This window comes from Canis lupus, chromosome 29 (genome assembly GCF_011100685.1).
Source record: "Canis lupus familiaris isolate Mischka breed German Shepherd chromosome 29, alternate assembly UU_Cfam_GSD_1.0, whole genome shotgun sequence".
Classification (NCBI taxonomy): domain Eukaryota; kingdom Metazoa; phylum Chordata; class Mammalia; order Carnivora; family Canidae; genus Canis; species Canis lupus.
In genome coordinates this window covers 15896703-15908729 of record NC_049250.1, presented here as the reverse complement: position 1 = coordinate 15908729, position 12027 = coordinate 15896703, and the positions used below count along the sequence as shown (strand labels likewise).

Genomic DNA, 12027 nt, shown 5'->3' with positions numbered 1-12027 from the left:
TACCTCCCATTTCTCCTACATGGGGAGGGTGTAGGCAGATGTTCAGGTAGTGCCTCCCAGGGAAGGTGACACCTGAGTCAAATCTGGAGAGAGCTAGAACCTGGAACATGAAGCCTTTCCTTCCAGACTAAGGACATGGAGTTCATTTTGAGATGATGAGAAACCAGTGAATACTTTTACTTAAAGCAACACTAATATATTGGGAACTTAGGATAATTACCTAGAAGCAAACTTCCAAGCAGTGGCATCAACATCAGTTTTATCATCATCTACATTGCAACCATTTACTTAAAACCTGTTATGTATCCAACTCATGTATACATTATCTCATTTAATCCAGCACCCTTTGAATTAGATATTATTGCCATTATTTTATAGATCAGAAAACCAGAGTACTATAGGTCAATAGAGGAGTTAGTGATGGGATGCACAAGGGAGAATATATTTGATTAACTGCTATTCTACATGGTGATTTTAAGTTAATGGAAGTTAAGATGGGGTGATGAGTTATTGATCCTTAGTCTCCATTTTCATGTGCTTTATATTGTATTTCACTGAATTTAGTTTGATTCTAGAGTTTAAAGACAACATGTGTTCCCTGGGGGATGGCTTTTAACCCAGGTCTGATACTTCATCTGGTACTTAAGGAAACTGGTTTGTTCTAAAACTAGAGGGAAAAATGGACGTTAGACTTGCTCCTTTCTAGAGCTTTTCATCTTATAGGATTTTGTCCCTACCCTTTAGAACTCTTATAGAATAGAAATTACTTAATTCTCTGGTCCATCTCTTTTTCCTCTAAGTAAAATTACCTAAATATTTGAAATAATACCTCATTAGGATTAAACTTGGGACCCAGCTCTTCATTAAGAAGGGTGGTTTGAAAATAGGTTGTCTTTCTGCTTCATAATATGTATACAGATATTCAAGCAATAGAATGAGAGGTGATAATTCTTCAGAGTTTAAAGAAAAAAAGATTAATCCAGCCATACTTCTCATTAGCTTTCTAAGTGCTGTCAAAATTTTTTTGTATATTTTTTATTGGAGTTCGATTTGCCAACATAAAGCATGACACCCAGTGCTCATCCCGTCAAGTGCCCCCCTCAGTGCTCATCACCAGGTCACCCCATCCCCCTGCCCACCTCCCCTTCTACCACCCCTTGTTCGTTTCCCAGAGTTAGGAGTTTCTCATGTTCTGTCTCCCTCTCTGGTATTTCCCACTCATTTTCTCTCCTTTCCCCTTTATTCCCTTTCACTATTTTTTATATTCCCTGAATAAATGAAACCATATAATGTTTGTCCTACTCTGATTGACTTACTTCACTCAGCATAATCCCCTCCAGTTCCATCCACATCAAAGCAAATGATGGGTATTTGTCGTTTCTAATGGCTGAGTGTAATATTCCATTGTATACATAGACCACATCTTCTTTATCCATTCATCTTTAGATGGACACCGAGGCTCCTTCCACAGTTTGGCTATTATGGACATTGCTGCTATAAACATTGGGTGCAAGTATGTTGGTCTTCAACTGCATCTGTATCTTTGGGGTAAATCCCCAGCAGTGCAATTGCTGGGTCGTAGGCTAGCTCTATTTTTAACTCTTTGAGGAACCTCCACACAGTTTTCCAGAGTGGCTGTACCCAGTTCACATTCCCACCAACAGTAGTGCTGTCAAAATTGACCATTTACCCCTTCATTCCTAATTCTTTAATTGAAAATACAAATGAAGTATTTCTTATCTCCTAGAAATGTGGTATAATGATTTATATAACTAGAGAAAGGGGTATTACAACGATAGTGTATGCACAATTTTGACTTGCTGAACTCACCTTTTACTTCTTTTATTTCAGCTCAATCTGAAATTGAAGTTTCTGTGTCTGCAAGGAATATCAGAAGGTTACTAAGTTTCCAGCGTTATCTTAGATCTTCACGCTTTTTTCGTGGTACTACCGTTTCAAATTCTCTAAACATTTTAGATGATGATTATAATGGACAAGCCAAGGTGTGTATTACTTTTTCAAGAAAATATTAGTTTTTGATATGTTTAATGAAGCCTTTTCCCCCCCCACATAGTATTGATTTATTAGAACCTTTCTTTGTATGCAAAAATCAGTTAAGCCCATTTTTCAGCTTTTTCCTTTAGGTCATTTGTTCAATTTATAAGCAGGTATTACAGAGTAGGGAAGATTTCTGAAGTAACTAAAATGGTGAAAATGTTTTTATTTATTATAACATTAAGTAACAAGTGAATCAGTAGAACATTATAAGATCACACAGAACCTTAACCCTGGGAAGAATCTTAAGGCTCTTCTGGTCTAATTTCTTTATTCAATAGGTAAGGAATCTATGGCCTGAAGAGCATCAGAGACTTGTTTGAGCTCATCCACTGGTTAGAGGGTACAGCGAGCACAGGGTGTTAGGTCGCATGACTTTCATTCAAATGATTTTTCATAGTCCCTTGTATCACTGAGATGCTTTGATGATTTATTTGTATATTTTCTAATTAAACCCAGTGATTGTGAGCATTATTTTCTATTTATATAGTTTAAAAGAAATGTCTTAATGAAGATGGAGCTCAGATGAGCTTTTTTTTTTTTTTTGACCAAATGAAGGCTTTTAATAATCTTATGTTTCCAATACTTTTGAAATTATTTTTTGACTTAATATTTACAGGCCAGATTTTGTTAAGTGTGTGTACAGAGGGCTGAGGCCTTCTTTACAATTACATTAAAGTGAAAAAAAAATTGCTTCCCTGTTTGATGAAAGAAATTAACAGAAGTGTTCATGCTTTCTTTAAATTTTAAAAAGTTTACATGTTCTGCCTTTTAAAATGAGATTATTGATCTATATATGTTTGGTCGTTAACACTATCAAAAATAAACTCTACTAGTAATATATTAGTATTATTTATGTCAATTTATTGATGAATGTGTACAACAGTGACCCTTCCACAGAAGTTTCAGGTTACAAATATATGGCTTAAAAATATAGTCAATTTTGTTTTGAGGTTGTTGTGGGATTTATTTGCTCAACCGAAATATACATTAACTTAAAAATAAGTGTAATAAGTGCTATTAATTATATTATAAGCTTATTTAAATAATAAAAATAAGTGCCTGTAAGTTGGGAGTGTTTTTTTTTAAGACCATGAATAACAAGTAATTTAAGCGTAGTGTAGCATTGATGTCAGGTGCCTGGGTTCTATAATCAAACCACCTGGTTGTAGATCCCAGCTCTATTATTTTCTAGCTGCTCTGGTTAGTCACTTTTAGCCTGTTTCCCCATCTGTAAATGAGGATTGAAAACAATGCCTACTTCACAGTGTTGTTATGAATAGTAAAAGTGAACAAGCATAGGAAGTACTCAGCTATTATAACTTATTTTTACCGAATTTTTAAAATCTAGACTCTAGACCATGTCGGGTACAAACCACACTTCCGTGGTGTTAAATTATTATTAAAAATTCTTGAAAAGTTCATAGTAGCATAGTAATAAGTTGAAAGAAACATTAACCTTACCTGTATATTCATTAATTGGAAAAACAAATGTTATTTGATTTTCCAAATGGAAATTGCATTTTGGGCACTTTTTTGGAGCAAGTTGGAAAGGTCATGATTAAAAAGAGAATGATACTTAGCATTTCTTAAATCACTTTCCATTTTCACTAACTTCTCTATGGATTATCTACAAAAGACAGACTGTTACTGAAATTAAATTACAGTAGGAATGTTTGGTTTTCATTTCAGTGTATGCTGGAAAAAGTTGGAAATTGGAATTTTGATATCTTTCTATTTGATAGACTAACAAATGGTAAGTGAAGGATTTAACTTACTCAAATTACTGTGTACTCTAGATTGCTGCATTGATGGTACAGCCACTGGTAGGTTCTTACTTTTATTTCCTTGGGTTATGAGCCTTCTGCTGACAGCAGAACATCATTTTGTCCCTTTGTTAGTGACTAATCTATCAACCCAGAGAATCACTCTCATAATTTTATTTTTTCTTAACTCTCAGCAGTAATCAAAAGTTACACTAGTCATTATCACTTGGCCACAAAGATGGCTCCTATTATGGATAACATGAAGTGAAATTGTTACCTCATTGTGTTCTTTCTCTTTCTGTTTTGGTTTCTTTTGGATTGTGGCTATTTACAGTGACATCTTCTGATACTATATTCCAGCTTTGACAGCCACAGATATGTGGTAGATTAATGACATTTTGAGAGCTATCCTTTCTTCTAACTTTGTGGTTCTCAGGCTTTTCTTTCTCTGAACACTTGAGAGAGAGGACATCCTCTGACCAGCAACAATGGTTCCCCCTGACACTGTTTCTTCATGGTTGGATGGGGATGAGCCTGTAGCTTCTTTAAGAGTCTTATCAGAATCTACAGAATATGATAGGTTTGAAAATACCAGGTGATTCTAATCTGTTTATCCTCTCCAGTGTTTTGTTTTGTTTCAGGGGTAGGGATCATGTTTCCTTATTCTCTTTGGGAACAGAAAAAAGATTCCCTTTGGGAATAATTCTTATTTAGGGTAAAAATTTTGGCATAAAATAAAAAATGGTACATGTAGTTCAAGTAGACTTTGTCCTTGTCTAAATTCTTTTTAATAAGTGAAGCAGGTTGAAAGTACACTGAGAAGAAGTTGCCTCAGAGTGTTTAGAATGGAGTAACTATGTAGTTCACTGCTATGTACATTGAAATCACTGGTGGTTTTTTTGTTTTTGTTTTTGTTTTTTTCTTTCTTATTTTACTTTGGAATGAAGCTCATTTCATAAGGAAGCCAAATACGGAAAATGGACAAGCAGATACAACTTTATTCATCTTGAGAATCAATGTGGATCTAGCTCTTTAGTATCACTACATTATTCCCTATAAGCCGTGTGGCCATGTAAGGTGAAAATAGCTTTGTAATCAACTTCTATTTTTTTTTCAACTTCTATTTTTGTCTGTACACTGTTGACAGAAAATAAATTGACTGATTCTAGGCAAAATTTTAAAGACTGTGAACTCTGTCTTATCAGTTTACCTCTCTCCTACTTCCCTGCCTTTTTTTGTTTTTTGTTTTTTTCCTTTTCTATTTCTCTTCCACCTCTCCTTTGCCCTTTGGTGACTGTTCTTTTCCTCTCCCTGCCCCCACCTTAGCATGTCCACACAGAAAATTCTCTAGTATCATTTACACAGTTGTCCTTCCCTTCAGTCTTCCCTTTTTAAAAAATTTAGATAATAACATATCAGGTGACTCTTCTTCTAGATCTGGGAAATTCCTTTTTTTCTAACTTAATATGAATATTACTTCACTTGTTGTCTCCAGATAAATGTAAATAAAACAGTGCCACCCTTAGCAAGTTCAAAGTTTAGCCTTATATAAACTGTAATACATAGCCTATTATTAGTTTACTGGGACACTTGTCACTCATCAAAATAATTGGTTCTCTAAATTTTATTTTTAAAAAGTACATATCCTGCTAGTCAGGGGTCTTGGTGATGAAAGTGCAGTGAGATTGACAGTGTGTGGGATAGGCAGAATAGCCACTAGTTACAGTAGTTAATTTAGCACTTTGCTTTCACTTTAATCACCTCATTACTTTTTTGGAGTTGGCCAAATGGTTTCTTCTTAGGGTTGTAAGGAGTTAGCTACCCACCTGTGATTTTACGGATGGTGATACACATATCCAGTTAAATACAGCTACCCCAAATCACAAAAATTCTATCCATGAGGAGATACTATTGAGAAGCAAATGGGCAGAATAAAATTTTTTTTAATTTTCATAATTTAATTAGAAGTGCTTTCTTTTTAAAACTGCTTAGCCTGAAATGAATTCTGGATGCCAAGTATATAGGTTTCCTGTCTTGTTTATTGACCTGGTGCTTTCTGTATTTCTTACTCTGGGCAGTTCACCAGATGACCTTGTGGGGAGGGCAGGGTAAAGGCAAAACTCAGTGATTCCTCTTAAGACAAATGGTCCCCAGCTTGCCCACTACAAGAAAGAAATTACTTACCATCTGGTAGGATATATTTGACATTCTTTTTATAGGAATGAGAGGTTATATGTGAAATAGCAAGATATGGTTTGTCACCCCTGAAATCTACCTGGCATGTGATGTGAGGGACCCTTCTTGCCAGGCCTGTGTCATGGCCTTATTCTTTCACAGTCTAGGTGCCTTTATTTCTTTTTCTTGTCTTATTGCTATGGTATGTACTTTCAGTACAGTGTTGAATACAAGTGTCAAGAGTGGGCATCCTTGTTTTGTTCCTGATCTTAGAGGGAAAGCTTTTAGCTTCCACCATTGAGTACGTTACTTGTGGGTTTGTTGTATTTGGCCCTTTTTTATATTGAGGTACACTCTGTACCTGCTTTGTTGAGAGTTTTTATCATAAGTGGATATTAAATTTTGTCTAAAGGTTTCCCTGCATGTATTGAGATGATTATAGCACTTTTATCCTTTATTTTATTAATGTGATGTATCATGTGATTCATTTGCAGATGTTGAACCATCCTTACATTATGGAATAAAACCCACTTGATTGTAGTGTATGAGCCTTTAAATGTTGTTGAATTTGGTTTGATAACATTTGGTTGAGTATTTCTGCACCTTTGTTCATCAAGAATATTAGACTGTAGTTTTCTTTTTTGTACTGTCTGATTTTGGTGTCAGGGTGATGCTGGCCTCACATAGAAATATTTCTTCCTCTTTAATTTTTTGAAATAGTTTGAGAAGGATAGATACTCTTCTCTAAATGTTTGGTAGAATTCACCTGTGAAGCCTTCTGGTCCTGAACTTTTGTTAGTTGGAGGTTTTTTGATTACCAGTTGGTTTGGTTTCATTGCTAATAATTGGACTGTTGAGATTTCCAATTTCTTTGTGATTCAGTCTTAGAGGATTATATGTGTCTAGGAATTTATCCATTTCTTCTAGGTTGTCCCAATTTGTTGGCAAATGCTTGTTTCATTAGTCGTTAAAATCTATATTGCTGTGGTGTCTCTGGTATCTTCTCCCCTTTCATTTCTGATAGTATTTACTTGAATCTTGTCTCTTCTTTTTCCTGATAAGCCTGACTAAAGGTTTATCAACTTTATTTATCTTTTCAAAGAATCAGCTCTCAGTTTTATTGATCTTTTAAATTATTTTTTAAGTTCTGTTTCATTTATTTCCACTCTGATCTTTATTATTTCCTTCCTTCTAGTTTTGGGCTTTGTTTTTTCCTTTTCTCATTCCTTTAAGTGTAAGTTTAGATTATTTCTTTGATATTTTTCTTAGTGCTTTTGGGAGGCTTTATCATTATAAACTTCCTTTTTCAAAATGCTTTTGCTGTCTCTTATATTTTGAAACATTATATTTTTGTTTTCATTTGACTCAAGGTGTGTGAATTCCTCTTTAATTTTTTTCATTGACCCCTTGGCTGTTAGTTAATGTGTTTATTTTTTTCCAGTTTTTTTTTCTTGTAATCTTCATACTGTTTTGATTTTAAAAAGATGCTTGTTGCTTTGTGTTCTTAAATTTATTGTTTTGTGGCCTAATATGTGATGGAGAATACAGTGTTCTGTATTCACTTCAAAAGAATGTGTATTCTGCTGTTTTTAGATGGAATGTAAGTCCGTCTGGTCTAATGTGTCATTTGAGACCACTATTTTCTTATTGATTTTCTGACTGGAGTGGGGGGTATTAAAGTCCCCTACTAATATTGTATTACTGTCAATTTCTACCTTTATGTCTGTTAATATTTCCTTTATATATTTAGGTGGTCCTATGTTGATTGCATAGATATTTACTATTTCTTTTTATCCTCCTGTTGGATCAGTCCCTTCATCATTATGTAATTCCTTTCTTGTCACTTGTTAAAGTTTTTCTTTTAAAGTCTGTTGTGTCTGATATAAGTATTGCTACCCACACTTTATTTTCATTTCTATTTTCAAGGAATGTTTTTTCCATCCCTTGACATTCAGTCTGTATATGTCATTAGGTCTGAAGTAAGCCTCTTGTAGGCTACGTTTAGATGGGTCTTGATTTTTTATCCATTCAGTCACCCTTTGTTTTGTTTTTGTTTTTTTTTACCCTTTGTTATTTGATTGGAACATTTGGTCCATTTACATTTGAAGTAATTGTGGGGTTTTGTTTTGTTTTTCATTTGAAGTAATTGTTAATGGGTGTGTATTTATTGCTGTTTTGTTTTCTGGTTGTTTCCTAGTTCTCAGTTTTCTTCTTCTGTTGCTGTCTTCCCTTTGATTTGATTACTTTCTTTAGTGTTGTGTTTTTATTCCTTTCTCTTTATCTTCTGTGTATCTGTTAGAGGTTTTTGCTTCCTGATTACCATGAAATTCATATATAATACCATTATGTATATAGCAGTCTATTTTAAAGCAACAGTCACATTCTAAATATTCTAACAGGAGTACCTTTCTGCAATATTTTATGTTTTCTATGTCATATTTTACAACTTTTTTTGGTATATATTTCCTAAGTAAATATTATAGAAATAATTGATTTTACTACTTTTTATTTTTAACTTTAATATAAGCTTTATAAGTGGCAGGTCCACTACCTTTATTATATGTTTGCTTTTACTAGTGAGACTTTTTCCTTCATCATTTTCTTCTATTTTTGACCTTTTCTTTTTGCTTAAATCCCTTTAATATTCTTTATAAGGCCTGTATAGTGGTGATGAACTTCTTTTGCTTTTGTTTGGGAAGCTCTTTATCTCTCCTTCAATTCTGAATGATAGCCTTGCTGGGTAGGGTATTCTTGGTTATAGGTTTTTTCCTTCGGTATCATGCCACTTTCTTTTGGCCTTCAAAATTTCTGCTGAAAAATCAGTTGATAGTCTTATGGGGTTTCCTTTGTTCCTAACTAGTTGCTATTCTCTTGCTGCTATTAAGATTTAATTTTTGACATTTTAGTTATTTGTCTTAGTGTTGACTTCCTTGTGTTCATCTTGTTTAGGACCCTCTGTGTTTCCTGGACCTAGATGTCTGGTTCCTTCCCCAAGTTAGGGAGTTTTCATCTATTATTTCTTCATAAAATTTTTCTGCCCCTTTCCTTTCTGTTTTCTCCTTCTGGGGCCCCTGTAATATGAATGTTAATATGCTTGATGTTGTCCCAGAAGTTCAGGTGAAGATACTCAGGACAGTAGCCACTTTGGAGGGGACAGGCACCAGTCCCAGTTGAGCTGCCTGCCATGAGGATGGGAGCCACTTTGGAGGGGTATCTGCCAGGGTGGGTAGGTTGGGCTGGATAGGTCCACAGGGGAACACTTGTTCAGGGTGACAGCACTAGCAAGGTAGATAGATGGTGTCAGAACTGGTGCCTGCCAGCATCAGATCAGCTGGGTAGGGGATGGCAAGAAAAATGACATCTTTTAGTAGTTCCATTCCTGGATAAAGTTCTTACAGATCCCTGACCCTATTGCATAAGCCCTAAGATTAAGTCAATGAATTTCCTTCCCTTATGTCCCAAACACTCTTTAAACTGCTGTCTCTGTGCAAGTGAGTTTGTGTACAGGCTCTTCCAGAGTGGAATCTTGGCTTCTCCTGGAGTTACTAAGCTTTGCTGATTTTCAAAGCTTCTGGATATAAGCCCAGCTGATTTTTCAAACCCTAGTGTTATGGAGGGTTGTCTTCCTGGTGTGCAGATCCTCAGGCTGGTGGGTGCCTGATGTGGGGCTTGAACCCTTCACTTCTCAGGGAGGATCTCTTTACTTTATGATAAACTTCCTGCTTACGGGTCACCAACATGAGGATGTGGATCCTGACCAAACCACATCTCTGCTTCTTCTACCCTTCATGATGTGGCTTTTTCTTTGTATCTTTAGCTGTAGAAGAGCTATTCTGCTAGTTTTCAGATCATTTTCCGAGAGTTGCTCTATATGTACTTGCAGTTTTGGTGTGTCCATTGCAAGAGGTGAGCTTAGGATCCTACCACTCTGCCATTTTCACCAATTCCTGCCCATTTTTTAAATTGAAGTGTAATTGACATATAACCTTATTTTAGCTTTAGGTATACAATGTAATGATTTAATATATGTATATATTTAAAACAATTACAAAAAAATCTAACATCCATCATGATACACAGTTACAGTTTTTTTGTGATGAGAACTTTTAAGGTGTACTGTCTTAGCAACTTTCAGATATGCAATATGATATTTTTATTTTATTGTTTTAAATAGGCTCCACACCCAGCATGGAGCCCAACTCAGAGCTTGAACTCAATAACCCTGAGATCAAGACCTGAGCTGAGATCAGGAATCAGACACTTAATCGACTAAGCCATGCAGGTGCCCTGCAATACTGTATTATTAATTATAGACACCATGCTGTACATTACATCCCCCAGACTTACTGTATAACTGGAAATTTGTACCTTTTGACCCCTGTCACTTATTTTGTCAGCATTACTACCTCTTATCTCTGACAACCACCAGTTCTCTGTATCTGTGAGCTTGGTTTTTTGTTTAAGATTCCACATACAAGTTAGATCATATGGTATTTGTCTTTCTCTGTCTGACATATTTCACTTAGCATAATTCCCTTTAAATTAATCCATGTTGTTGCAAATGGCAAGATTTCATTCATTTTTTTATGGCTGAATAATATTCCTTGGTGTGTGTGTGTGTGTGTGTGTGTGTATACACCGCATCTTCTTTATTCATTCATCTGTCTATGGACACATAGGTTGCTTCCATAACTTGGTTATTGTAAATAATGCTGCACTGAACATAGGGGTGCATGTGTCTTTTTGAATTTCTTTTTCTTTCAATAAATACCCAGAAGTGGATTACTGGATAATATGTTATTTCTTTCTTTTAATTTTTTGAGCATCGTCCTGCTGTTCTCCAGAGTGACTGCACCAATTTACATTCCCACCAACAGTGCACAAAGGTTCCCTTTTCTCCACATCCTCACCAACACTCGTTATTTGTTTTTTTGATAATAACTATTCCTGACAGGTGTAAGGGAATAACTCATGGTTTTGATTTGCATTCCCTGATGATTAGTGATATTGAGCATATTTCATCCAACTCTTGGCCATCTGTAGGTCTTCTTTGGAAAAATGTCTTTTCGTATCCTCTGCCAATTTTTTAAAATTTTTATTTATTTATGATAGTCACAGAGAGAGAGAGAGAGAGAGAGGCAGAGACATAGAGGGAGAAGCAGGCTCCATGCACCGGGAGCCCGATGTGGGATTCGATCCCAGGTCTCCAGGATCGCGCCCTGGGCCAAAGGCAGGCGCTAAACCGCTGCGCCACCCAGGGATCCCCCTCTGCCTATTTTTTAACTGGATTGTTTTCTTGAACATATATTGTGAAATACCTACGTATATATCCAAGGCAAAGTTGGTTGTTACAGCAATAACAACAGAAATATAGCTCACTTCTTCACAAATGGTTCCAAGCTTCATCAACTCCTGTTTCTACCAATAGTGTTATCAGGATTTAAATGCATTTTAACATTTAATATCTTAAAAATAAAAGATCTGAAAAAAATTTTTTTCTTTTAAAAGTGATATGTCAGGGTTTTTAAAAAAAAGAATCTCTTTGGGTCTGCTGCATCTTTTCCAGGGTTTCTCATTCAAATATTGTTAAATGAATTTATATTTTTCCTCAGTCATAGGCTTCTATTGGTAGTTGTTTAGGCAGTTGTGGGAAATGAGGTTAGCTGAATAGTCCTTTTTAATTCTTCATAAATGTTATTACTGTAAATATGCAATGTGGGAATAGTTAAGTTTTTATAGATTTTTGTAAGATCATGAATTTATTTAGAGACTACTCAAATCATGGTTATGTTACAGTTATTTTCTAAATGCTGGCAATAAGTTATAAGCTCATAACTCTTTAAAACTTAGTTTTAAAAATTAAAACAATATATGTGTCCTGTAGAGGAAATCTATGAAACTTTGAAAAACGTAATAGAAGGTATAGATACGGAGAGTTACATCTTGGAAGAGAATCTAACCATCATAACAATGGTAGTTTTTCCAAATTTAATTTCTATACTAGTATTGACTCTGTGGTCAGTGACAAAGG

At 35.2% G+C, this 12027-nt stretch overlaps 1 protein-coding gene across 2 annotated transcripts in view; it reads left to right on the top strand.

Moving 5' to 3' along the window:
* PDE7A (phosphodiesterase 7A) overlaps window positions 1-12027 on the top strand; it is a 116063-nt gene that overhangs the window by 85856 nt on the left and 18180 nt on the right. For both annotated transcript variants that reach the window (XM_038579400.1, XM_038579401.1), the window contains exons 4-5: window positions 1852-2003; window positions 3748-3811. In XM_038579400.1, coding sequence (XP_038435328.1) covers window positions 1852-2003; window positions 3748-3811 — 216 coding nt within the window. The remainder of the gene's footprint in view (window positions 1-1851; window positions 2004-3747; window positions 3812-12027) is intronic.